The sequence below is a fragment of the Ranitomeya imitator genome, chromosome 1 (assembly GCF_032444005.1).
Source record: "Ranitomeya imitator isolate aRanImi1 chromosome 1, aRanImi1.pri, whole genome shotgun sequence".
NCBI classification, from domain to species: domain Eukaryota; kingdom Metazoa; phylum Chordata; class Amphibia; order Anura; family Dendrobatidae; genus Ranitomeya; species Ranitomeya imitator.
Window position 1 is genome coordinate 372748071 of NC_091282.1, and position 27765 is coordinate 372775835.

A 27765-nucleotide genomic window follows, 5' to 3' on the forward strand; every position below is an offset into this window, starting at 1 on the left:
ACGCCCACATTGCTAGACTAATCTAATTAGAGATGATGCCCTACCGGTTAGTTGAAAGCGAAGCTTTCAAAGCCCTGATGGACTATGCAGAACCATGCTACGAGATACCCAGTCGACACTTCTTTTCGAGAAAAGCCATCCCAGCCCTCCACCAGCATGTAAAAGACCGCATCGTCCATGCACTCAGGCAATCTGTGAGTACAAAGGTGCACCTGACAACAGATGCATGGACCAGTAGGCATGGCCAGGGACGTTACGTGTCCATCACGGCTCACTAGGTTAATGTGGTGGATGCAGGGTCCACAGGGGACAGCAATATTGGGACAGTTCTGCCTAGCCCACGGTCTAGGAAACAGTTGGCTGTAGGCGTTCGCCCCTCCTCCTCCTCCTCCTCGTCCTCCTGCAGAAGTGAGAGCTCGTCCACAGACCGCAGTCGCACGAGCACTCCATCCGCAGCTGCCACTGTTGCACACGAGGTGTCCCATTATGGGACACCTAGTGGCAAGCGTCAGCAGGCTGTATTGGCAATGAAGTGTTTGGGCGACAACAGACACACCGCGGAAGTTCTGTCCGAGTTCTTGCAGAAAGAAACTCAGTCATGGCTGGGCACTGTACATCTTGAGGCAGGCAAGGTAGTGAGTGATAACGGAAGGAATTTTATGGCTGCCATAGCCCTTTCACAACTGAAACACATTCCTTGCCTGGCTCACACCTTAAACCTGGTGGTGCAGTGCTTCCTGAAAAGTTATCCGGGGTTACCCGACCTGCTCCTCCAAGTGCGCAGACTTTGCTCGCATATCCGCCGTTCGCCCGTGCGCTCCAGCCGTATGCAGAACCATCAGTGGTCTTTGAACCTTCCCCAGCATCGCCTAATCATCGACGTTGCAACAAGGTGGAACTCCACACTGCACATGCTTCAGAGACTGTGCGAACAGAGGCGTGCTGTTATGTATTTGTGGGAGGATACACATACACGGGCAGGCAGTTGGATGGCAGACATGGAGTTGTCAGGTGTGCAGTGGTCGAAGATACAAGACATGTGTCAAGTCCTTCAGTGTTTTGAGGAATGCACACAGCTGGTTAGTGCAGACAACGCCATAATAAGCATGAGCATCCCCCTAATGCGTCTGCTGATGCAAAGGTTGACGCACATAAAGGAGCAGGCGTCTGCAGCCGAGGAAGAGGGAAGCCTTGATGACAGTCAGCCATTGTCTGGTCAGGGCAGTCTACAGGACGAGGTAGCGGGTGAAGAGGAGGACGAGGGGGATGATGGGGATGAGTATTTTTTGAATGAGGAAGCTTCTCCGGGGCCAATAGCAACTGGTGGCGTTGCAAGGCCGGGTTCAGGTTTTTTTAGGGAGACAGGTGACGTAGATTTGCCTGAAACTGCCCCTCAACCCAGCACAACCGCAGATTTGAAAACTGGAACTTTGGCCCACATGGCGGATTATGCCTTACGTATCCTCAAAAGGGACCCACGCATTATTAAAATGATGACCGATGACGATTACTGGTTGGCCTGCCTCCTTGATCCTCGCTATAAAGGCAAATTGCAAAATATCATGCCACATGAGAACCTCGAACAAATATTAGCAACCAAACAAGCAACTCTTGTAGACCGTTTGATTCAGGCATTCCTTGCACACAGTGCCGGTGATGGTTCTCACAAGAGCTGCAGGGGGCAACAGGGCAGAGGTGTTAGAGGTGCACAAATCAGAAGTGGCGTTGGACAGAGGGGTTTTCTGACCAGGTTGTGGAGTGATTTCGCAATGATCGCAGACAGGACAGTGTTATGACCTGATAGTTACTAATAATACAGAACAAGCTCTGAGACGTGGGAACTCTGCTGACCGCAATCCCTAATCCTATCACACACACTACTAGAAATAGCCGTGGATTGCTCCTAACGCTCCCTATGCAACTCGTCACAGCCTAAGGAACTAGCTAGCCCTAAAGATAGAAAAATAAAGCCTACCTAGCCTCAGAGAAATTCCCCAAAGGAAAAGGCAGCCCCCCACATATAATGACTGTGAGTTAAGATGAAATTACAAACACAGAGATGAAATAGATTTAGCAAAGTGAGGCCCGACTTACTGAACAGACAGAAGATAGGAAAGGTAACTTTGCGGTCAGCACAAAAACTACAAAAAGACCACGCAGAGGGCGCAAAAAAACCCTCCGCACCGACTCACGGTGCGGAGGCGCTCCCTCTGCGTCCCAGAGCTTCCAGCAAGCAAGACAAAAATCAAAATAGCAAGCTGGACAGAAAAATAGCAAACCAGAGAAAAACAAGCAAGAACTTAGCTTCTGCTGGGAAGACAGGTCACAAGAACGATCCAGGAGCGAACTAGACCAATACTGGAACATTGACAGGTGGCATGGAGCAATGATCTAAGTGGAGTTAAATAGAGCAGCCAGCTAACGAATTAACCTCGTCACCTGTGTAAGGAAACTCAGAAGCCGCAGCCCCACTCACAACCACCAGAGGAAGCCCATGGACAGAACCAGCCGAAGTACCATTCATGACCACAGGAGGGAGCTTGACAACAGAATTCACAACAGGACAGGTACTGCAGCATCAATTCAAAGTGACAGGAGACAACATTTGTCCAGTATGGTTACTAACTATTTTTCATCCCTTATCGATGTTCTCCCTCAACCGTCATTCCCATTTGATTACTGGGCATCCAAAATAGACACCTGGCCTGAATTTGCAGAATATGCATTGCAGGAAATTGCTTGCCCAGCAGCTAGTGTGCTATCAGAAAGAGTATTCAGTGCTGCTGGTTCAATATTGACCGAAAAAAGGACTCGTCTGGCTACCCAAAATGTTGATGATCTAACCTTCATTAAAATGAACCACTCATGGATTTCGAATTATTTTGCCCCACCTTTCCCGGCTGACACCTAGCTTTCCTATAAAAAGGTCTTGCTTGTGGACTGGTCTTACTGACTGTTCCAATCTCTTAATTTGCAGCAGCTGTTAGTCCAGCATACAACATGTTTACACCTCCCTAAATGGGCTAACTCCCCCCACGGGGCCGTGGTCGCGCCACTTGGCGCAAGCATCCGTGAGAGTGCCGTTTGTCTGAAGAGGTGGGTGTGCCCGCTTTTGGTCGACGGCACTGCAACTGGGTCCCTCATAGTACAATAAAGTGTCTCTGGCGGTGGTGGTGCGCACCCAACGTCAGACACACCGTTGTAACATGAGGGGCCCTGGGCCTGTACCGCCGGCCACAAGAGTTTCCCCCCCCCCCAGCTCAAACAGTGCTCTACCACTTGCAAAATTATCTCTCACAGCTCCACCAATGTTTAGTCTATGCGCTGACATCCTTCAATGCCTGGCACTGACAATACCAATTTGTTGACATGTATGATGCTAGTTAAAATAGTCAGGGTCAGTGTCCTATATTGACACCAGTAAATACTTAGCGCCAAATTACTATGTTTGAAACTCAGCAGAGGAGCCCACCCCTGTACCTAAGTATGCCACCCTTTTGTTTTTTGGTTTTGTTGTTTTGTGAGACATTAACATCTATTTATTTTTTGAGTACTAACTGTGTCAGACACTCCTTCCAATCGTCCTCTGCTGACCACACCAATGCTGCCTGTGTACCTCTGCAAGATAATTCAAACTGCTTTGAGCCTAATTTTTTTTATTTTAGGCCTACTAAGTCTGTTTGCGGTCCCTCCTTCCATTTGTCCTCCGCTGAGCACACCAATGCCGACCGTGTACCCATGTAACTTTTTTTCATCCTGCAGTGAGCCTACTTTGTGGTGTAAGGCCTACTAGCAGTGTCTGTCTGCACCACTTAATACAGCTGTCCTCCTCTTTAAAAAAAAAAAAAGGCGGATTTTCAGCTTGTCAGAATTATAAAACTGCATTGGGGCCACAAGTTTCGTCGTGGTCTACAAACTGAGTCTTCCGCTCCAAGGTGTTCTCTCTGTTGCCTCTCCCTCGCTTCTATCTTGAAGCTCTTGTTAAGTAGTTGTTGAAACAACACTGCATTAGGCCTACAAGTTGGGTCTGGGTTGTAGAGACGGTGTCTGCCTCTCCAAGGTGTTTTCCTGGTTGCCTTTCCTGAGCTTCAATCTTCAGGCTCGTGTTAAATAGTTTTTTAATCGAACAACTGCAGTGGGGCTACTAGTTTGGTTGGGGCCTACTAACAGTGTCTGCCGCTCTAAGGTGTTCTCCTGGCTGCCTTTCCTGAGCTTCAATCTTCAGGCTTGTGTTAAATAGTTTTTTAATCGAACAACTGCAGTGGGGCTACTAGTTTGGTTGGGGCCTATTAACAGTGTCTGCCGCTCCAAGGTGTTCTCCTGGTTTACTTTCCTGAGCTTCAATCTTCAGGCTCGTCTTAAATAGTTTTTTAATCGAACAACTGCAGTGGGGCTACTAGTTTGGTTGGGGCCTACTAACATTGTCTGTCACTCCAAGGTGTTCTCCTGGTTTACTTTCCTGAGCTTCAATCTTCAGGCTCGTCTTAAATAGTTTTTTAATTGAACAACTGCAGTGGGGCTACTAGTTTGGTTGGGGCCTACTAACAGTGTCTGCCGCTCCAAGGTGTTCTCCTGGTTTACTTTCCTGAGCTTCAATCTTCAGGCTCGTCTTAAATAGTTTTTTAATCGAACAACTGCAGTGGGGCTACTAGTTTGGTTGGGGCCTACTAACATTGTCTGTCGCTCCAAGGTGTTCTCCAGGTTGCCTCTCCATAGCTTCAATCTTCATGCTCTTGTTAAGTAGTTGTTGAAACGACACTGCATTAGGCCTACAAGTTGGGTCTGGGTTGTAGAGACGGTGTCTCCCGCTCCAAAGTGTTCTCCAGGTTGCCTCTCCATAGCTTCAATCTTCATGCTCTTGTTAAGTAGTTGTTGAAACAACACTGCATTAGGCCTACAAGTTGGGTTTGGGTTGTAGAGACGGTGTCTGCCGCTCCAAGGTGTTCTCCAGGTTGCCTCTCCATAGCTTCTATCTTCATGCTCTTGTTAAGTAGTTGTTGAAACAACACTGCATTAGGCCTACAAGTTGGGTCTGGGTTCTACAAACGGTGTCTTCCGCTCCAAGGTGTTCTCCAGGTTGCCTTTCCCTAGCTTCTATCTTCAGGCTCTCGTTAAATTGTTTTTAATATAACACTGCATTTGGCCTACTTGTTTTGTTGGCCCTACTAACGGTGTCTGCCGCTCCTTGATGTTCTCCTCCACTGAACAAACCAGTGCCGCCTGTTTACTTCTGTTACCAATTTTGAACTGCATTTAGCCTACTTACTGATTTGGGCCTACTCACTGTGTCAGCCTCTCATTACAGTTGTCCTCCACTGACCAAAGCAATGCCTCCTGGTTAGTCCTGTTACCAATTTTGAACTGCATTTAGCCCACTTTATTCTTTGGGCCTATATCCGTGTTTCCTCCTCATCCTGCCCATTGCCCAGCCAGTGATAGATGAGTCTGCTGGTACATTGACCCATAACGCAACATTCCCCGTGCACGCTACACAGCAAGATTGTGACCCTGCTGAAAGTCAGGTTCCCCTTCCCGCATACCATACCACCTTACACGGGGACAAAGAGGAAGGTGCAGATGAAAGTGCAGGTTCCTTCATCAGGTGGGGGGAAACCCGACTCGACCCTAAAAAACTAAAAGTCACTCAACCCTACTCACACCCATTGACTTGCATTGGCGAGTCTCATCCGAAATATGCAGCAAATCGCAACATGCTGCGAATTTTTTTCTCAGTCCAATTTCAGTGCAGATGAGATGTCACCCAGTGAATAACATTTGTCCGAGTGCAATCCGATTTTTTTATCGGATTGCACTCGTCCGTTTTTCTCGCAAATGAGTATGAGCCCTAATACAGAGTGTATCTGAGTCCCTCTGAGTCCCCAATTTTTGGCACTTCTTGCTTCCTTCATAAATTACACAGAAATTTATCAACTTTTTTATAAAAAATTCAATTTTGGTTTACTTAAATTATATATTTAAAAAAAAAAAAATTTTACATTTAGCCTTATATACAAGTCAATATACAGGAAAGAATGTTTCTTAGCATTTTTTTTCCTGTAAACTCAAATTTCTCATCGATTTAGAATGTTTTATTATCAGTCTTTAAAGTGTAGTAAAAGTGTGAGAACATTGTTCTCAGCAGTGATCTGGTAGTCAGCGATGCTTCCAGGGGTCTTCCCCAATATGTTCTTCTTCCGTTCAGCACTTTTTCCATCCATTACAACATTTTCACTGTCCCCCCCAGACTTCTTTGTAGTGTCCGCTGGAAAGATACTCTGATTTCCCATTACTAAAAATGAGCATACGAGCATTTTAGATCTCACTCATCGCTAGTTTTCATACATCCACACTAAAAAATGTTCATGATCAAATCCAGATTCCTAGGTTTATAATCTATAATATAATGCTAGATGCGTCCTTCTGTTAGAAGCCTCTATAGACTGCGCCTGCGCAGTGTGGTCAGACTCAGAAGAATAATCCAGCGGTGACAGGGAGGAGGACAAGGATGGAGGAGTGTGGCGCCAGAGATCGTGGTATATGTACTGCAATCTCCGGCACCATGAGGACATACCGTGATCTCAGGCGAGACTGGAGGATGAGTGTGGCATCGGAGTCAGCGTCTGCGCATATCGTGATCTCCAGCGCCATTTTGTTAAAGACAAATTTGCGCTTAGTGTCTTCAACAAAATGACACCAGATAGCGTGGTATGCGCACGTGCTGACTCTGGCGCCATTTTAATTAAATAACGCAGACTATGTGCTGCAGGGGAGCGGGAGAAAGGTGAGTGGGAGTTGGGTTTTTTTTTGTATGTATTTATGTGTGGTTGAATGAATAGTGCAGGCAGGTTAGGGAGCATATACCAGGATGGGAGAGTATATATCAGGATGGGGACCACGATAGGGGAGTATATACCAGGATGGGGAGCATATTCCAAGATGGCAGCGCATATTCCAGGATGAGGGAGCATATACCAGGATTGGGGAGCATATTTCTGGAAGTGGTAGCAAATGCCAGGATTGGGGAGCACATTTCAGGATGGGGGATCAGTATGGAGGAGCATATACCAGGATGGAGGAGCATATACCAGGATGGGGGAGCATATACCAGATTGGGGGACCAGGATGGGGGAGTATATACCAGGAAGGAAGAGCATATACGAGGATGGGGGACCAGGATGGAGGAGCACATACCAGGATGGGGGAGCATATTTCAGGATGGGAGAGTATATATCAGGATGGGAAACCAGAATGGAGGAGCATATATCAGGATAGGGGAGTGGAGCGCCCCCAGACACAGGGCCACAAGTCACTCGGTACCGGTCCCTTCTCCTTCGGTTCTGCGGTTGTCACGGTGGCTGGACCCGGTCGTGACCCTGCTAAGGGGCGTCCAATGAAAGTGGTAGTACAGTCTGTCAGGGGTTCGTGACGCCACCTGTGGTGTTCGGTCAGGGTGACCGACGCTGCTGTGGGGTCCGCTGGGGTGATGGAATAGCAGCCGGATGGTATACCTTCCCACAGGTGAAGTAAATCCCCAGGGCTTCCCAGTAGGGTGGATGGAGATGGTGTGAGGTGCAGGCAATAACAAGGACACAGGGTTGCAGTCTCTCTACCTTTTACTGAAGGCTTCAGTACACTCAGTCCAGAGCACGTTCAACCGGGCTATCAGAGACTGGCCGGTCCGATGGGCACCTCCAGAGTTTCCCTCGCAGATGGAAATCGTTGCCTACCAATAGCGCCTGTGTGTTGTAGTCCTACCCTGCTGAGCATTCGGAGTAGTCCTCACAACTGCTGTTCTCCTTCGTTCGTTCTCTACAGCTTTCTCTCTCTCTCTCTCTCGTTCTTTGGTTCCAGATGTTGCTAGTTTCTAACGTCCCCCAGATATGTTATGGCTAGGACGCCACCCGTTTGACGGGAAGGCTTGGAGGTCTTCCGGGACCCTAGAGACGCCCCTCTCCCAATGTTGCCCCCTATGTCTTCGTAGGTGTAAAAGGTAGACAGCCAACCTATAATCAACTGTCCAGCGGAATTTGAAGTAAGGCCTGAAGTCAGTTACTCCTACGGTGATCCGGCCACCGACTACGCGCCTCAGTAAGATGTTGCCTTCCTCTCTCGGCACGACTCTTACTGGCTCTCCTTTGTGCTGATCTCGTTTACACTGTTCCACAATATTCTTCCCCTCTTGTCTCTTTCTTAGGATACCGCCGCAAGGTGTGCAGGCGCGGTTCCGTTACGTTCTGTTCTGTTCGCTAGGCGCCTGCCAGGTTCCCACGCCTGACAGGGACCCCCCTGTGCCTTCTCCCTGCAACACCCCCTGCCACGGGATGTTGCCTGGTTCCAACCCAGTCAGCTTCTGACTAACTTCCTCCCCAGCCCCTAGTTTTACCAGTGTGAGGAGTGGCCCAATAAAGCCTTTTTCTCCCCCTAGTGGCCAGAGTGTGAAGTGTAATGTGTTCTGGTGATACCTGGTCAGGAGAACTCTTTAGTGCCATCGGACGTACCGCTACTCGCCTTGGGGCCATACTGCAACAACCAGGTCTCTGGGGCGCTGCAGGAGCATATACCAAGATGGGGGAACATATTTCAGGGTGGGGGAGCATATACCAGGATGGGAAATCAGAATGGGGGAGCATATACCAGGATGGGGGAGTATATACCAGGAAGGAAGAGCATATATGAGGATGGGGGACCAGGATGGAGGAGCATATACCAGGATGGGGGAGCATATTTCAGGATGGGAGAGTACGAGGGGCGATCCAAAAGTAATGATAATCGGTTATTTCTATTGCACACAGAAATTAAAATAAAATGTTTTCTTCTCTCTTAGGTACCCACTAGTCCAGGAAAAAAAAATTACTTAAATAGACCACGATTCCCGGGAGCTACATTCATTTGAATATGAACTGCCGAGGAGTGAACATCAAAATGGAAAAAAACGAGCTCAGAGCTGTCATCAAATACCTCTGCTTGAAAAAAATGACTACCAAAGACATACACAGCGACTTGGTGGAAACATTGGGGGACTCTTCTCCTCCATATTCCACAGTTGCACGCTGGGCCAAGGAATTTAAGCTGGGAAGAACATCGACGGAAAATGAACATCGTGAAGGACGCCCATCCACGTCCCTCAATGAAGAAAACGTGAAAAAAGTTGAAGAAGTTGTATTGGCAGATCGAAGAGTGACTATCAGGCATGTAGCCGAGGTCACAGGGATCTCATATGGCAGTATTCAAAGAATCCTTGCAAAAGAATTGCATATGAGAAAGGTCTCCGCGCGTTGGGTGCCAAAAATGTTAGCCGACGAACAAAAGAAGAAACGAGTTGACATTTCAATAGCAAATCTCGAAAAGTTCCAAGCAGACAAGGAAAATTTTTTGTCACGTTTTTTGACCATGGACGAGACCTGGATCCACCACTTTGATCCCGAAACTAAACAACAATCGATGACATGGAAACGAGCCGACGCCGAAGAAATTCAAAGTGTCAAGCTCAGCAGGGAAGGTTATGGCGTCCGTTTTTTGGGACGCTGAAGGAATTATTATGGTGGACTATTTGGAGAAGGGAGCCACTATTACGGGCTCCTACTACGCAGAACAAATAAGAAGATTGCAGGAGGCTATCAAGGAGAAAAGGCGCGGCAAACTGCGGGCTGGAGTGTTGTTTCACCAAGATAACGCGCCGGCTCACAAAGCTGCTGTTGCCATGGCTACCATTCAAGAAGCGGGCTTTGAACTGGTGGAACACCCCCCCTATTCACCAGATCTAGCCCCCAGTGACTTCTTTCTCTTTCCTCGGCTCAAGGAACACCTCCGGGGCAAGAAATTCTACGACAAAAGCGACGTGATAACCGCTGTTGGGGATTTTTTTGAGGGTCAAGATCAAGAATTTTTTTCGAAGGGAATTCTAAGTTTAGAAAAGAGATGGACTAAATGTATAGACTTGTTAGGAGACTATGTAGAAAAATAAATTTATTTTTTGACTATATTCATTGTGTTTAGTATTGATTATCATTACTTTTGGATCGCCCCTCGTATATACCAGGATGGGAAACAGAATGGGGGCGCATATCGCAGGATAGGGGAGCATATACCAAGATGGGGGAACATATTTCAGGATGGGGGAGCATATACCAGGATGGGGAACCAGAATGGGGGAGCATATACCAGGATGGGGGAGCATGTACCAGGATGGGGGACCAGGATGGGGGAGCATGTATTAGGATGCGGAACCAGGATGTGGAACCAGGATGGGGGAGCATCGCTCTGAGAATACAGGGTGGCTGCTGTAACCATGTCCCAGCCCTGATAGATGGCCTCAATGTAGAGTCAGTGTCAGTCAGGGCCGGGGGCACAGTTACAGCGGCCGCTGTGTATACTCAGATCACCGCCCACCTCTATGACTAAATGCAGAATACTGCCGGGAGAATAAAGTTCATTTTCTCCCAGCTGCATTCAGCTGCGTACAGGTGCCGGGCAGCATAATAATGTTATTAATCTGCAGATTAACCGCATATCTGCAGGTTAATAGTGTTATTTCTGATGACAGGATCCCTTTAATCTTGTAGTACAATACTTCAATGAAATGGCTCCGGAGTCAGTGCGTGCGTATACCATCCGGTGGCATTTTTTTAAGACACTGTGTCTGCGAATTTCCATATACAGGGTCTTCAATAACATAGCATCGGATAGCGCAGTATGCATGTGCACTGACTTTTATTAAAGTAACATACTACAACGTCAGCACAGCAGTGTGCATGCACAGCCCTAGTATCCCTATGGCCGGAGCATGCGCACTGCTATGTTGGTGTTGTAGTACATTAGTTCAATAAAATGGTGTCGGGGTCAGCGCCTGCACATACCACCCTATCCAATGCCATTTCATTGAAGACCCTGTATATGTGAATTCGCGCAGTGTCTTACAAAAAATATGATGCTGAAAATGTGCCAATAAAAATGTTTGCAGCCCAGGTGCAGAACGGGCTCAATGGCAAGAAATATATCTGTAAAAATCAGGTATCACTCAGATCTTCTGTGTGGGATCCATAAATTTGAGTGGGTGAGTCCTGTCCAATATACACAAGTCGTGCGGGCTGTAATTTTTTGGTCACGGACAGTCGAGCAGTGAGATAAATCGCTCATTCTAACAGCCCCATTGAATGACGTGCGTCAGTGTGCTGCCAGCGGGCGATCAGATTAAAAATCGCACACCAATATATATATATATATATATATATATATATATATATATATACAGGGTGGAGCGCGGTAATTTGCTTTTTTGCACTGCATGCTGTGGCGGCACTGTCGGTCGAAGAGAGGGGAGAGTGGGTGTGGCTTACAGTGGCTGATGGGAGATTTGTATTCCTCTGCCTTTCAGTTGCCATCATGCAGTGGACACGTGAGGAGAGGTCATTTTGTGTTGAAGCGTATTTTTCAAATGCCCACTCGATCATTGCAGTGCAGCGTGCTTTTCGTTTACAATTCGCTGTTCCTCCACGCGGACGTGTTCCTGGACGGCAATCAATTGTAAATTGGGTGAATGCATTCAGAACAGCAGGGAATGTGTCATGTGTACGAAGGGGACCTGAGAGAAGGATTACAACACCACAAAACATCGAGAGAGTTAGAGCAGCAGTACTGCAATCTCTTCGGACCGCGTCACTGTGTGGTGCGCCATATCACGAGTAGGCATCATTGGTCCTTACTTTTTTCAGGATAATGGTCGTGCCATAACTGTGAACTCCGAACGGTACTTGTCTATGATACAGGATTATTTTCAGCCGGCTCTTGAGGCAATGGAACTAGAGGATACATGGTTCCAACAGGATGGTGCCACTGCACACACAGCGAGGGTTACCATGAATTGTTTGAGGCAAATGTTTCCTGGACGGCTTATCTCTTTGAGGGGAGATGTGAACTGGCCAGCACGCTCACCAGATTTAGCCCCATGCGATTTTTTCCTTTGGGGTTACCTGAAGTCTAAGGTGTATATCAACCGTCCCAACACCTTGGAAGACCTAAGGAACAATATTGAAGCTGAAATTGGCAGAATACCAGTGGACATGCTTGTTAGAGTTCATGAAAACTTCACAAAACGTATGCAGCAGTGTGTGGATAGCGAAGGTCGACATTTACCAGATACACTATTTAAAACCATGTAATTTAAAAATTCCATTACTGTTCAGTATAATTAAAATATAAAATAAATTTTTCTAATGATCATAATTTTTTTATTTCATTCCCAAATCAGCAAATTACCGCGCTCCACCCTGTATATATATATATATATATATATATATATATATATATATATATATATATATATATATACTCTGTGCAAGCACTTATGGTAGGAAATAGTGGCAGTGGAGGGTTTGCCCATTGCAGCCAATGAGATTACAGCTTTCGTTTCTTTATTGAAGGTATGCAAGATGAAAGAAGTGATTTGATTGGTTTATAGCAACACTGGTAACTATCTCACTGGCAGATTTCCGGTTTACCCACATCTATTAGGTCTGTTCTCCAGATTAGATGGTCCGAAACTGGCCCTGTTGTTAATATTAACTCTTTCCAAGAAGCAGTAGCTTCCGCCTACACAACACCCTCATCAAACATGGCGCCAGGAAGTTCGTTCGCATTCAACCTAGTCATGCCCTTTTCAAAGATGGCGGCAGATACAGCATTGTCATCATGACGTCACACGTCAGGGACGCGCTAACCAATAGTGCACGGCACGCCGCTCTGATTCTTACACAAGGAAGATGGCGCTGGCAAGTGTCGTTAGTTCTGAGGGCTCTTTCTGGAACCGACCCCGGGACGTCCCGGCGACATGCGGCCTGGAGAGCGGAGGGCTGAGCTTCCAGGTGGTGCCCGGCCTCGGGCAGGGAACGGCGGAGCCTGGGATCGAGTTTCTGCACGGAACGACCACCCTGGCCTTCAAGGTACACAGTGAGTGCTGGGGCCGGTGCAGTGGTCATCGTGCACAGTGAGCGGCGGGTGCAGTGGTCATCGTGCCCTGTGAGCGGCGGGTGCAGTGGTCATCGTGCCCTGTGAGCGGCGGGTGCAGTGGTCATCGTGCCCTGTGAGCGGCGGGTGCAGTGGTCATCGTGCCCTGTGAGCGGCGGGTGCAGTGGTCATCGTGCCCTGTGAGCGGCGGGTGCAGTGGTCATCGTGCCCTGTGAGCGGCGGGTGCAGTGGTCATCGTGCCCTGTGAGCGGCGGGTGCAGTGGTCATCGTGCCCTGTGATCCGCGGGTGCAGTGGTCATCGTGCCCTGTGAGCGGCGGGTGCAGTGGTCATCGTGCCCAGTGAGCGGCGGGTGCAGTGGTCATCGTGCCCAGTGAGCGGCGGGTGCAGTGGTCATCGTGCCCAGTGAGCGGCGGGTGCAGTGGTCATCGTGCCCTGTGAGCGGCGGGTGCAGTGGTCATCGTGCCCTGTGAGCGGCGGGTGCAGTGGTCATCGTGCCCTGTGAGCGGCGGGTGCAGTGGTCATCGTGCCCTGTGAGCGGCGGGTGCAGTGGTCATCGTGCCCTGTGAGCGGCGGGTGCAGTGGTCATCGTGCCCTGTGAGCGGCGGGTGCTGAGCTCTCTGGCTTCTCCCGGCTGCTGCAGATCACTGGGTTTTCAGGGTGACGCCATCGGTTTGTGGCATTTCCCCTAAAGTGACTTATTGTAAATGGTTTTTGTAAACATTTTCATATCTCTTTTCTTTGGGGGGAGATTTATGGATGGAATTTTTTTAAGTGCATTAAAGGGGTTTCCACGAGTAAAATAACCCCTTCTTGACCAAAATGTCTGTAGCGCGCACCTCTACGTGATGCGGGAGCGGCTGCTGAGCTGTGACAATGAACGCCGGATAGGGGCGAAACGTGTCGCTTTCTTCCCTCTGCCACCTGTGTTTTTCTGTTGTTACCTTTTTCTAATAAAACCTGAATGTGTAGCCCAGTTATTATTATTATTCCTGGATCGTGTGGCTGACGTGGTTCCGTGCACCGCTCTGCCCGCTGGCTTTTTTCTATAGCATCAATCTGAGGCCGATCCTGGGTGGCAGCTCTGCTATACACACATGTAAGGAGAAACGTGTCATTCAAGGGAGTAGGGAGTAGCCACGTGCCGCTTGGCCTGGCCATCTGAGGGCATGGTGCCAGCTAGCTGGAAGATGTATGTTTTCTCTGAAACGCTGGAGGGTTTGAGTAAAACACACCTGGTAGGGATGATGGAGCCTGATTCTGATTCTGGTCGCCACTGGTTCTGGCCTCATGTATCAGCTGTCAGGTAAACTTTAAAGAATTCGTTCACTCCTTGGCCAATCCCCTCTCATACCCCTCGCTTGGCCCCAACAATATAAAAAAAGCTTATACTCGCCTCCCATACTGGCGCCGTTCTCGCTCTCCCCAGGCCTTGTGACACATGACCCCGGCGCCCAATCAGAGCTGGCGTCACTGTCTCCGCCTCCTGTCGAACTGAACATGAAGAGGAAGTGAGAGCAGCCGCAGCCCGGACTTCCTTAACATGTTCGATTTGTCCGAAGGCGGAGACAGTGACGCCAGCGCTGATTGGGCGCCGGGGTCACATGTCACAGCAACTGCACCAGAGCCCAAGTAGTGGACAACCCCTTTAAGCCATCTTGTAGTTGTAGATCGGCTATATCTTCCCAGTGTACAGTATAGGCACCTGTACTTGGTCACGTTGTAAGGATTAGAGGCCGTACCGTCCACTGTCTCCGGTTTCCGCTTTTATAGTGCCGTCTAATACACCATTGTGAGGCGGTGTGAGAATGTACTCGTATAGCTCCACACTCTGCAGAGCGTCCATTACTGGTCTGTACTGGAGCAGGGACCCCTCAGTGAGGAGTCAGAAGAGTGTTGCTGGCTGTTTATATAGGACTAGATGGTGGCCCGATTCTAACGCATCGGGTATTCTAGAATATGCATGTCCACGTAGTGTATTGCCCAGCCACGTAGTGTATTGCCCAGCCACGTAGTGTATTGCCCAGCCACGTAGTGTATTGCCCAGCCACGTAGTGTATTGCCCAGCCACATAGTGTATTGCCCAGCCACGTAGTATGCACCATATCCCTGTTAAAAAAAAAAAAAAAGAACTAAAATAAAAAATAGTTACATACTTCCGGAGCCTCCTGATCAAAGCGGCCGGTTACCGATGCTCCTCGCTTCTCCTAATGTTTGCAGCGTTTTTAGTGGAAAAAGCTTGTACAGCATGACACAAAACCCACTGATTTTTTTTATTTTATTTTATTTTTTTGTTTTTTTTTCCCACTTCCCCTGGCTTTACAGCAATTCTTACATGCTTTACAGAAGAGCTTGTAAATGCTGCACTCCTTACCTAGAAAGCTGTCCACTGCTGGTAGGCTGCAGAGGTGGCTAGTAACTTAGGCAACAAGCGGTAAACAATAAAATTAAATATCACTTTGAGAATAGAGCTGATATGTAATAAGTAATGTGCAATTTTAGCGATAATAGTACATTTTTTTGTGTATGTAACCATACTGATTTACCCGTACCGTAATTATTTATACCGTGTCCCTTTCTCTTGTCAGTTCCGTCATGGCGTCATTGTGGCTGTTGACTCCAGAGCTACAGCCGGCTCTTATATCGCCTCACAGACCGTGAAGAAAGTTATCGAGATCAACCCATACCTCCTGGGCACAATGGCTGGTGGTGCTGCTGACTGTAGTTTTTGGGAGAGGCTCCTTGCCCGTCAGTGCCGCATCTATGAACTTAGGAATAAGGAACGTATATCTGTGGCTGCAGCCTCCAAACTTCTAGCTAATATGGTGTACCAATACAAGGGCATGGGCCTGTCTATGGGAACCATGATCTGTGGCTGGGACAAAAGAGGACCAGGTAGGTGGAGAACTGTATTCCTGGCTATTTCTTATTAACTTGGTCTGTCTGTGTCTTATGAGGACAGTAGACTTGTGGTTTTCTGAGTAACTGAGCACGCTGGCCATGCTGAAGACACAGGTCTTGTTCCTTCTATGACGTTTCTTTATAGAATTGAAGGAGTTGTCTGGTCTAGACGTCCTTTCCTTAATGGATTAGACTTTTGTCAAAATCACTATTTTCTCTTACAATAAGATGCACTAATTACCGCTTTCTTAATAATTAGACTGATCGCTTATAAGGCACTCAAGCTGATAATTGAGTAAACTAAGCTGCTGCCCACCTTACTCCCACTGCCTGGCAGCGATATATATGATCAGTCCGGGCAGTTGGGAGAAGTTGGTACATCACAAACTGTCCCTTACTCCATATATCACCTGTAAGGGGTTGGCTGCATGTCCCACTCTCATTGTAAGGAAAGCATGGCGGCCGGCACCTTCAAACTTATAGCCAACTAAAATCTTGTTTGACTCTCTAGCTTTCCCATCATCCATTAAAAATCCCTCCAGTGGCCTTGTGATCCCCATAACGCTACAGGCTTAGAGTGACTATTACCTGTATGTGGTTTCCCTTTTTATTTAAAAAAAACTGGTAAGTCACAGATGCATGATTTTATAAAATATAAGTTTGTAATAGTGATTGGCGAATATACTCGAAATTTCTCGAGCACGCTCGGGGGTCCCCCGAGTATTTTTTAGTGCTCGGAGATTTAGTTTTCCTCCCCTCAGCTGAATGATTTACATCTGTTAGCCACCATAAGTACATGTGGGGGTTGCCTGGTTGCTAGGGAATCCCCACATGTACTTATGCTGGCTAGCAGATGTAAATTATTCCGCTGCTCCGATGAAAACGAAATCTCCGAGCACTAAAAAACTCAGTGGACCCACCACCATGCTCGAGAAATCTCGAGTAACGAGTATATTCGCTCATCACTAGTTATTAAAAAAAAATGTCCCTAAAAGATAGGACTAAGGCCGGCGTAACACTGGCGACTTAAAGAGATGAGTGCAATGCGATTAAAAATTGCATTGCACTCGGACCAATGTTAAGCTAGGGGGCAGATCCCAGCAGCCGTTTTTTTTTTTTTTTTTTTGTCGGCCGTTTTCCTCGGTCCGATACAATCGCAGCATGCTGTGATTGTCTCGGACACTCGGCCCACTGTCGGTTCACTCGCACCCATATAAGCCTATGGGTGCGAGTGAGACAGCGCACACCACTCGGATATCATCCGAGTGATGTGCGTTATAAGCGGACCCCAGCACTGGAGGAGATGGAGAAATTAATTTCTCCGCAGCTGTGCTCCGATCCGCTCTGTACGAGAGGCTCGGAGCACAGACGCATGACACTCCGCTCCTGCTCTGCTGCGAGCAGGAGCCGAGTGTCATTAGCATATCGCATCGGATGCAATACCCTAGTGTGACCCCAGCCTAAAGGGGTTGTCTGGCCTTAGTCACTGCAGACTTGCGAATCCTCACATCACACACACACCACGTGCTGTGAGGATTCTCCAGTGCTGACACCAGGAGCAGACGGTCGAGTGACCGAAAGTATGCAATTTGCTTGCTTCCAGCCACATTCCGACTAGACTTGTGCAGCCTCACTCAATGCACTCTATTGAGCGACGCTTCACAAGTCTAGTCTGCACATGACCGCATGTATTCAGATCACATACTTGTTGTCAGGCTTCCGGTACCAATACAGGAGAATCCTCGGTACGCAGTGCGTGTGATGTGAGGATTAGTGACCACAGACTTGAAGCCTAAAGGTACCGTCACACTAGACGATATCGCTAGCGATCCGTGACGTTGCAGCGTCCTGGCTAGCGATATCGTCCAGTGTGACAGGCAGCAGCGATCAGGCCCCTGCTGTGCTGTCGCTGGTCGGGGAAGAAAGTCCAGAACTTTGTTTCGTCGCTGGACTCCCCGCAGACATCGCTGAATCGGCGTGTGTGACACCGATTCAGCGATGTCTTCACTGGTAACCAGGGTAAACATCGGGTAACTAAGCGCAGGGCCGCGCTTAGTAACCCGATGTTTACCCTGGTTACCATCCTAAAAGTAAAAAAACAAACGCTACATACTTACCTACCGCTGTCTGTCCTCGGCGCTCTGCTTCTCTGCTCTGGCTGTGAGCACAGCGGCCGGAAAGCAGAGCGGTGACCAAACAGCGACGCTGCAGCGATCCGGATCGTTGTCGGTATCGCTGCAGCGTCGCTTAGTGTGACGGTACCTTAAGGCCAGACAAACCCTTTAAGCTCTTCACGACCTATGACGTATAGTTATGTCATAGGTTGTGTATCACCCTTTGATGCAGGCCCATATCTTTTCCGGGACAAGACAGCTGATTTGATCAGCTGTCATGTGCCTTTAACATCCGCAGGTGGAATTGCAATCCACCCACAACGGCTATCATGTTAAATGCCGCTGTCAATCTCTGACAGCGGCATTTAACCTGCGTGTGGCGGAATCTCGTCACAAACCACTCCCATTGGGGCCCCTGTTACATGATCGCAGTGCACCGATGGGTTAGCATGATATCCAGAGGTCTGCAGAAGATGCCTGTGCTTGTCATTGCTGATCTGCTATGAACGCCAGCTTGTTATCGACATTCATAACAGATGATTTTCGCTACCTAAGTCTCCTAACAGGACTATTGAAGCAAGTAAAAAGTAGAATATATATATATATATATATATATATATATATATATATATATATATATATATATATATATATATATATATATTATTTTTTTTTTTAAATATATAAAAGTTCAAATCATCGCCCTTTTGCCTCATTCAAAATAAAACAATAACAAATACACACATTTGGTATTGCTGCTTTCAGAAACACCTGTTCTGTCAAAATATAAAAAGAATTAATCTGATCGGTAAATGGCATAATGAGAAGAAAATAAAATCTCCAGAAGTTTTTTTTTTTTTTTTTAACTATGCAATAAAATATAATAACAGGGGAATGTAATATCGTATCTACTGCAAAATGGTATCAATAAAAAAGTCAGCTCAGGGCGCAAAAAATAAGCCCTCACCCCGGCCCCTGATATTGAAAAGTGGTGACCCTATGGTCTCAGAAAATGGCACCATTTATTTATTTTTATTTTTTTTATACAAACTTTTTTTTCACCACATAAATAAAAAAGAAACTAGACATATTTGGTATCTGCGAACTCGAAATGACCTAGAGAATCATAATGGCAGGTCACTTTTAGCATTTAGTGAACGTGGTAAAAAAAATAAATTAAAAACAATTGTGGAATTGTACACTTTTTTTCAATTTCACCGCACTTGGATTTTGTTCCTGTTTTCCAGTACACTATATAGTAAAATCATTGATGTTGTTTAAAAGTACAACTTGTCCCACTAAAAACAAGCCCCCACATAGCCATATTAACAGAAAAATAAAAAGTTATGGCTCTGGGAAGCAGGGGAGCAAAAAAACTGGAAAATCCCAAGATGGTGAAGAGGATAAGGGCACCACTTTCTAGCCGAGCTTTGGTCAGAGCTTCTGGTTTGTGGAATCCCGCAGAGTTGGGATCACATATACAGCCTCGCTTGCTGTGAAAGATGACCTCTCGTATGCTATCACAAGATCTCCTTCTTTGAACTAAACCTGCAAATACCCTGTTCAGAGAGACCGAGGACAGGAGCTCCCGCAGCATCATTTGGTGTAGCAGTCCTAGCCGTCAGTATCGAGCCTTTCCGCATTTCTCCGGATAAGAAGCCAAATCGGACACTTCCCTGATGAGCCAGACACCCTGAAACACGGCCTGCAAATGGACTGTCTGGTTTGGCTTTGTCGTAAGCCATCAGGTAAGGAGTGTTAAAGGGTCGATATTGGCTGTTTGCTACATTTCAATAGGTGGCGCTAGAGTTGGTCCTCTTTTTCTCTAAAGAGGCTATTTGCATATTTAAGCATTGCATGGCCTATATGTCTCCTTACGTCAGCTTGGCATTCTCCACAAGGAAAAACAACCCCCCTTGAACAAAACCAGTGCTTCCGCATCATTTATCAAGCAGTTACCTCTCTAATAATGTTGGGTATCTGTATTTACCTAGTACAGGGTGAGGTATTATTTATTATTATTTATTTATATAGCACCATTGATTCCATGGTGCTGTACATGAGAAGGGGTTATATACAAGTTACAAATATCACATACAGTAAACAAACTAACAATGACGGACTGATACAGAGGGGCGAGGACCCTGCCCTTGCGGGCTTACATTCTACAGGATGGTGGGGAAGGAGACAGTAGGTTGAGGGTTGCAGGTGCTCCGGTGTTGGTGAGGCGGTAGCTCCGATGTTGGTGAGGCGGTAGCTCCGGTGTTGGTGAGGCGGTAGCTCCGGTGTTGGTGAGGCGGTATCACTGGTGCTGTTCAGTGAGGGGGCCATGGAGGGTTGTGGGACCCCAGTCTGCATGCCAGGATTCCACAACCCAGAAGTTCACACCTGACTCTCTAGAACGTTGGGTCCTTTAGCCCTCTTGTAGGGACATTTTTGTTATATGTCGTAAAGTCCTCAGAGTATCCTCACTGTGTTCTTACCTAAAAAAAAAAAAAAAAAAAAGGGCAGCAACAGACTAATGTTCGGTATTCTGAAAAATCTGCCATATGACTTCAGAGGTTTGGGCCTTTTTATTTAAGGTTATGATCTCTAACAAGTGTTCTTGAGAGGATTATCTGGGGGGTTTCTGTAGGTTGCTTTGCATTACTACCTTGTAAGCAACGCCCCCTTGTAAAGACCATCAAAATATTAGCAAAAAAAGGCCCACATCTCTGGAAGCTTCTGGTGCAATTACACAAAGAAAAAACGAAATCCTAAGGGAATAAAATAAAAGTGAAAATTGGCCACTTGAAATAATGACAAATCTTCCAAGAGGAACTTCATATTCTTTATCTACAGTCAGAAACTTCTCCGGTTGTTTGCTAAGGCGGCCGGCACATCAGTTTTGTTACCATTTGCAACGGTATGATAGAAAAAAAAATGAGTGAGAGAATGATTCAAAGGAAGGCGTATGGGTAAGAGGCAGAAAATGGACATTATCCATATTAACCCCTTCCCGACCTGTGACACAGCGTATGCGTCATGAAAGTCGGTGCCAATCCGACCTGTGACGCATATGCTGTGTCACAGAAAGATCGCGTCCCTGCAGATCGGGTGAAAGGGTTAACTCCCATTTCACCCGATCTGCAGGGACAGGGGGAGTGGTAGTTTAGCCCAGGGGGGGTGGCTTCACCCCCTCGTGGCTACGATCGCTCTGATTGGCTGTTGAAAGTGAAACTGCCAATCAGAGCGATTTGTAATATTTCACCCATTATAACGGGTGAAATATTACAATCCAGCCATGGTCGATGCTGCAATATCATCGGCCATGGCTGGAAATACTAGTGTGCCCCCACCCCACCGATCGCCCCCCCAGCCCCCCGATCTGGCCGGTACACTGCTCCGGCTCCCCTCCATCCAGTGCTCCGCTCCCCCCCGTGCTCTTGTCCGCTCCCCCCGTGCTCCAATCACCCCCCCGTGCTCCAATCACCCCCCCCTGCATTCAGATCCACCCCCCCCGTGCTCTGTTCCACCCCCCAATGCTCCGTTCCAGCCCCCCCGTGCTCCGTTCCACGCCCCCCGTGCTCCGTTCCACGCCTGCCGCGCTCCGATTCCCCCCCCCCCGTGCTCCGATCCCCCCCCCCCCCGTGGTCCCCCCCCACCCCATCATACTTACCGATCCAGCCGGGGTCCCGTCCGTCTTCTCCCTGGGCGCCGCCATCTTCCAAAATGGCGGGCGCATGCGCAGTGCGCCCGCCGAATCTGCCGGCCGGCAGATTCGTTCCAAAGTGCATTTTGATCACTGAGATAGATTATATCTCAGTGATCAAAATAAAAAAAATAATACATGACCCCCCCCCCCTTTGTCACCCCCATAGGTAGGGACAATAAAAAAATAAAGAAAATTTTTTTTTTTCCACTAATGTTAGAATAGGGTTAGGGGTAGGGTTAGGGTTAGGGCTAGGGTTAGGGGTAGGGCTAGGGTTAGGGCTAGGGCTAGGGTTAGGGCTAGGGTTAGGGCTAGGGTTAGGGCTAGGGTTTCGGTATGTGCACACGTATTCTGGTCCTCTGCGGATTTTTCCGCTGCGGATTTGATAAATCCGCAGTGCTAAACCGCTGCGGATTTATGGCGGATTTACCGCGTTTTTTTCTGCGCATTTCACTGCGGTTTTACAATTGCGATTTTCTATTTGAGCAGTTGTAAAACCGCTGCGGAATCCGCACAAAGAAGTGACATGCTGCGGAATGTAAACCGCTGCGTTTCCGTGCAGTTTTTCCGCAGCATGTGTACAGCGATTTTTGTTTCCCGTAGGTTTACATTGAACTGTAAACTCATGGGAAACTGCTGCGGATCTGCAGCGTTTTCCGCAGCGTGTGCACATACCTTTAGAATTAGGCTATGTGCACACGGTGCGGATTTGGCTGCGGATTCGCAGCAGTATTCCATCAGGTTTACAGTACCATGTAAACATATGAAAAACTAAATCCGCTGTGCCCATGGTGCAGAAAATACCGCGCGGAAACGCTGCGTTGTATTTTCCGCAGCATGTCAATTCTTTGTGCGGATTCCGCGGCTTTTTACACCTGTTCCTCAATAGGAATCCGCAGGTGAAATCCGCACAAAAAACACTGGAAATCCGCGGAAAATCCGCAGGTAAAACGCAGTGCCTTTTACCCGCGGATTTTTCAAAAATGGTGCGGAAATATCTCACACGAATCCGCAACGTGGGCACATAGCCTTAGGGTTAGGGTTGGAATATTAGGGTTGTGGTTAGGGTTGTGATTAGGGTTATGGCTACAGTTGGGATTAGGGTTAGGGGTGTGGGGGGGTTAGTGTTGGAGGTAGAATTGAGGGGTTACCACTGTTTAGGCACATCAGGGGTCTCCAAACGCAACATGGCGCCACCATTGATTCCAGCCAATCTCGTATTCAAAAAGTCAAATGGTGCTCCCTCACTTCCGAGCCCTGAAGTGTGCCCAAACAGTGGTTTACCCCCACATATGGGGTATCAGTGTACTCAGGATAAACTGCGCAACAATTACTGGGGTCCAATTTCTCCTGTTACCCTTGTGAATCTAAAAAAATGCTTGCTAAAACATCATTTTTGAGGAAAGAAAAATGATTTTTTATTTTCACGGCTCTGCGTTGTAAACGTCTGTGAAGCACTTGGGGGTTCAAAGTGCTCACCACATATCTAGATAAGTTCCTTGGGGGGTCTAGTTTCTAAAATGGGGTCACTTGTGGGGGGTTTCTACTGTTTAGGCACACCAGGGGCTCTGCAAACGCAATGTGACGCCCGCAGACCATTCCATCAAAGTCTGCATTTCAAAAGTCACTACTTCCCTTCTGAGCCCCGACGTGTGCCCAAACAGTGGTTTACCCTCACACATGGGGTATCAGCGTACTCAGGAGAAACTGGACAACAACTATTGGGGTCCAATTTCTCCTGTTACCCTTGGGAAAATAAAAAATTCTGGGCTAAATAATTATTTTTGAGGAAAGAAAACGTATTTATTATTTTCACGGCTCTGCATTATAAACTTCTATGAAGCACTTGGGGGTTCAAAGTGCTCACCACACATCTAGATAAGTTCCTTTGGGGGTCTAGTTTCCAAAATGGGGTCACTTGTGGGGGGTTTCTACTGTTAAGCCACATCAGGGGCTCTGCAAACGCAACGTGACGCCCACAGAGCATTCCATCAAAGTCTGCATTTCAAAACGTCACTACTTCACTTCCGAGCCCCGGCATGTGCCCAAACAGTGATTTACCCCCACATATGGGGTATCAGCGTACTCAGGAGAAACTGGACAACAACTTTTGGGGTCAAATTTCTCCTGTTACCCTTGGGAAAATAAAAAATTGCAGGCTAAAAGATCATTTTTGAGAAAATAATTTTTTTTTTTTTTTTCATGGCTCTGCGTTATAAACTTCTGTGAAGCACTTGGGGGTTCAAAGTCCTCACCACACATCTAGATTAGTTCCTTTGGGGGTCTAGTTTCCAAAATTTGGTCATTTCTGGGGGATCTCCAATGTTTAGGCACACAGGGGCTCTCCAAACGTGACATGGTGTCCGCTAATGATTGGAGCTAATTTTCCATTTAAAAAGCCAAATGGCATGCCATCCCTTCCGAGCCCTGCCGAGTGCCCAAACAGTGGTTTACCCCCACATATGAGGTATCGGCGTACTCGGGAGAAATTGCCCAACAAATTTTATGATCCATTTTATCCTACTGCCCATGTGAAAATGAAAAAATTGAGGCGAAAAGAATTTTTTTGTGAAAAAAAGTACTTTTTCATTTTTACAGATCAATTTGTGAAGCATCTGAGGGTTTAAAGTGCTCACTAGGCATCTAAATAAGTTCCTTGGGGGGTCTAGTTTCCAAAATGGGGTCACTTGTGGGGGAGCGCCAATGTTTAGGCACACAGGAGCTATCCAAACGCGACATGGTGTCCGCTAACGATGGAAATAATTTTTCATTCAAAAAGTCAAATGGCGCTCCTTCCCTTCCGAGCCTTACCATGTGCCCAAACAGTGGTTTACCCCCACATGTGAGGTATTGGTGTACTCAGGAGAAATTGCCCAGCACATTTTAGGATCCATTTTATCCTGTTGCCCATGTGAAAATGAAAAAATTGAGGCTAAAAGAATTTTTTTGTGAAAAAAAAGTACTTTTTCATTTTTACGGATCAATTTGTGAAGCACCTGGGGGTTCAAAGTGCTCACTATGCATCTAGATAAGTTCCTTGGGGCGTCTAGTTTCCAAAATGGGGTCACTTGTGGGGGAGCTCCAATTTTTAGGCACACGGGTGCTCTCCAAACGTGACATGGTGTCCGCTAAAGAGTGGAGCCAATTTTTGATTCAAAAAGTCAAATGGCGCTCCTTCCCTTCCAAGCCCTGCCGTGCGCCCAAACAGTGGTTTACCCCCACATATGAGGTATCAGCGTACTCAGGACAAATTGGACAACAACGTTCGTGGTTCAGTTTCTCCTTTTACCTTTGGGAAAATAAAAAAATTGTTGCTAAAAGATAATTTTTGTGACTAAAAAGTTAAATGTTCATTTTTTCCTTCCTTGTTGCTTCTGCTGCTGTGAAGCACCTGAAGGGTTAATAAACTTCTTGAATGTGGTTTTGAGTACCTTGAGGGGTGCAGTTTTTAGAATGGTGTCACTTTTGGGTATTTTCAGCCATATAGACCCCTCAAACTGACTTCAAATGTGAGGTGGTCCCTAAAAAAAATGGTTTTGTAAATTTCGTTGTAAAAATGACAAATCGCTGGTCAAATTTTAACCCTTATAACTTCCTAACAAAAAAAAATTTTGTTTCCAAAATTGTGCTGATGTAAATTAAACATGTGGGAAATGTTATTTATTAACTATTTTGTGTCACATATCTCTCTGGTTTAACAGAATAAAAATTCAAAATGTGAAAATTGCGAAATTTTCAAAATTTTCGCCAAATTTCCGTTTTTATCACAAATAAACGCAGAATTTATTGACCTGAATTTACCACTAACATGAAGCCCAATATGTCACGAAAAAACAATCTCAGAACCGCTAGGATCCGTTGAAGCGTTCCTGAGTTATTACCTCATAAAGGGACACTGGTCAGAATTGCAAAAAACTGCAAGGTCTTTAAGGTCAAAATAGGCTGGGTCATGAAGGGGTTAATATTCCACTAAAAGGGCAGTTTTTCTCTTACCAGCCAAACCTGGTGACAGGTTCCCTTTAATAGTTCTCTTGGTAAAGAAGTCTGTTTCCTATGAAGATTTAACCTTGTTCTTTTTGTTTTTGTTTTGTTTTCCCTTTTTCCTTCTCTTTTGAGGGGGTTTTACATGATGCCACTCTTGACTCTTTTTTTTTTTTTTTCGAGCCATTTATTTGTCTCTTCTTAAAATTAAAATTCCTCATCATTCTCCCATGCCCCTCTTCTGTGTACTTTATCTACTCCAGGGAATCCTATCAAGGAACTGATGACCTGGTCTGCATATTCCAGATAAAGCCACGCTAACACGTTGTATATTGGTAGCATTCTGTCCCTTTCCCTCAAGTTCATACCTCTTCTTTTTTGCTGCTGGGAGCAAAGTAACCTAATTCCTCCCGGTATCCTTCCAGTCAGTGACAGAGCGGCGGTGGCTGTAACCGCGCTCCCAACACTTACTGACACTTGACTCTAAAGCTGAGTTCCCGTCAGTCAGTGTTGGGGGTGCGCTAACAGCCGCTGCTCTCTATACACTGCCCCGAAACACTAGCCAGGAGGAATAAAGTTAATTTCCTCCCAGTATCGGGGGTCTACGTGCAGGCGCGAGGCAGACTAACCCCATGTCTGTAGGTTAATAGCATTTTTGCCACAGGTTCCCTTAGTAAGTGACTATCCTGCTGGCTTTAGCAGCTCCTGATTGACATTGCATGCTGTTATTTAGTCTGTGATCAAATAGTACACTCACATCCCTCTGTACAAGGGACTCTGCTAGTTTTACTCCCAGCAGAACATATGATGCCCACATATTGGTGCCCAGATGCATCTGGGAAAATACAGGAAGTTACCAGGAGAGATGGTCGGTGTCAATACTGGAGTGTAATAACTAACAAGTTTTTGTGGAATGGTCTATAACTAGTGTATTAACCCTCTCATGTCCTATAGCTCCAAGATGGGAAGCACTACTCTACACCACTGTTGGTGACATTAACCCCTCCACTTCTTTAGGAAAGCGTTAGTGTGAAATATTTTTATTTTCTACTTCTGGGTGAATGTTATAGTTCAATAAATGTTATCTTTTATTAAACCCACTCTTCTTTCCACAGGTCTTTATTATGTGGACAGTGAAGGAAACCGAGTGTCTGGCTCGATCTTCTCGGTGGGCTCCGGCTCTATGTATGCTTACGGAGTGTTGGATAGAGGATACAACTATGACCTAGAAACCGAGGAAGCCCAAGAGCTGGCACGGCGTGCCATTTACCAGGCGACATATCGTGACGCTTACTCGGGTGGAGTGGTGAATCTCTACCATGTGAAAGAAGATGGATGGCTGCGTGTGTCACAGGATGATGTGGCCGACCTACATGAGAAGTACAAGGGGATGACTGACTGCTAAAATGAAGAGTTTAGGAGATGGGGCTACTGATGAGGCTGTACTACCTCCCACAGTACGATGGCTATTAGATGGGGAAGGAAGGAGTTTGCGTTCCATTAAACAAGCTTCTTTGCTGTTATGTCAGAAGTATAGGTTATTGTTTGGAGTTGGAGCAAGGTTCCTTAAAATATTGTCTTCAGCATAACATCTTATTAAATGTTTTCTCTACAAGTCCCTGTGACGTCATTTTTTTTGTGGCATAACATTTTCTGATTTTGGGTATTCAAATTCAGCATTGTGGGGTGTTCTACAGGCTGGCACCTTGAGACACTACTAATAGATTTACCATCCACAAAATTTGGGTTAAAAAGAACTTTCTTATCATCATTCTTAGTCACTAATTTTATTAATCAATTAAAGGAACATATTTGTCACCCTGCTTTGCTGTGTATGGATGGGATCGGAATTTTTTTTTTTCCCCCACCTTGGGCACTGTGGATGTAAAGGTTTATATAGCTCATGCCTATAAGGCTGAATTCACTTGTTCTTATTCCATTCTGTCTGCTGACTTACATTGTAGCCTCAGAGGCCTATATGAGCCAGTTAGTTTGGGCCAGGAATAGCGACCGGAGCATAGAAGGTATAAGTCATGTGAAACTGCTGTCATATGACTAGAAGACATTTGCCGGAAAACAAAGAACTCTTGTTGCAGGTAAATGATTGGACAACAAGT

At 46.6% G+C, this 27765-nt stretch overlaps 1 protein-coding gene across 1 annotated transcript; it reads left to right on the forward strand.

Moving 5' to 3' along the window:
- The first annotated feature begins 12717 nt into the window (after positions 1-12717).
- Positions 12718-27263, forward strand: PSMB5 (proteasome 20S subunit beta 5). Its single transcript, XM_069761752.1, has 3 exons — positions 12718-12938; positions 15550-15856; positions 26764-27263. Exons 1-3 carry the CDS (start codon positions 12759-12761, stop codon positions 27051-27053), a joined length of 777 nt encoding a protein of 258 aa, XP_069617853.1. The 5' UTR covers positions 12718-12758; the 3' UTR covers positions 27054-27263.
- The last annotated feature ends 502 nt before the right edge of the window (positions 27264-27765 follow it).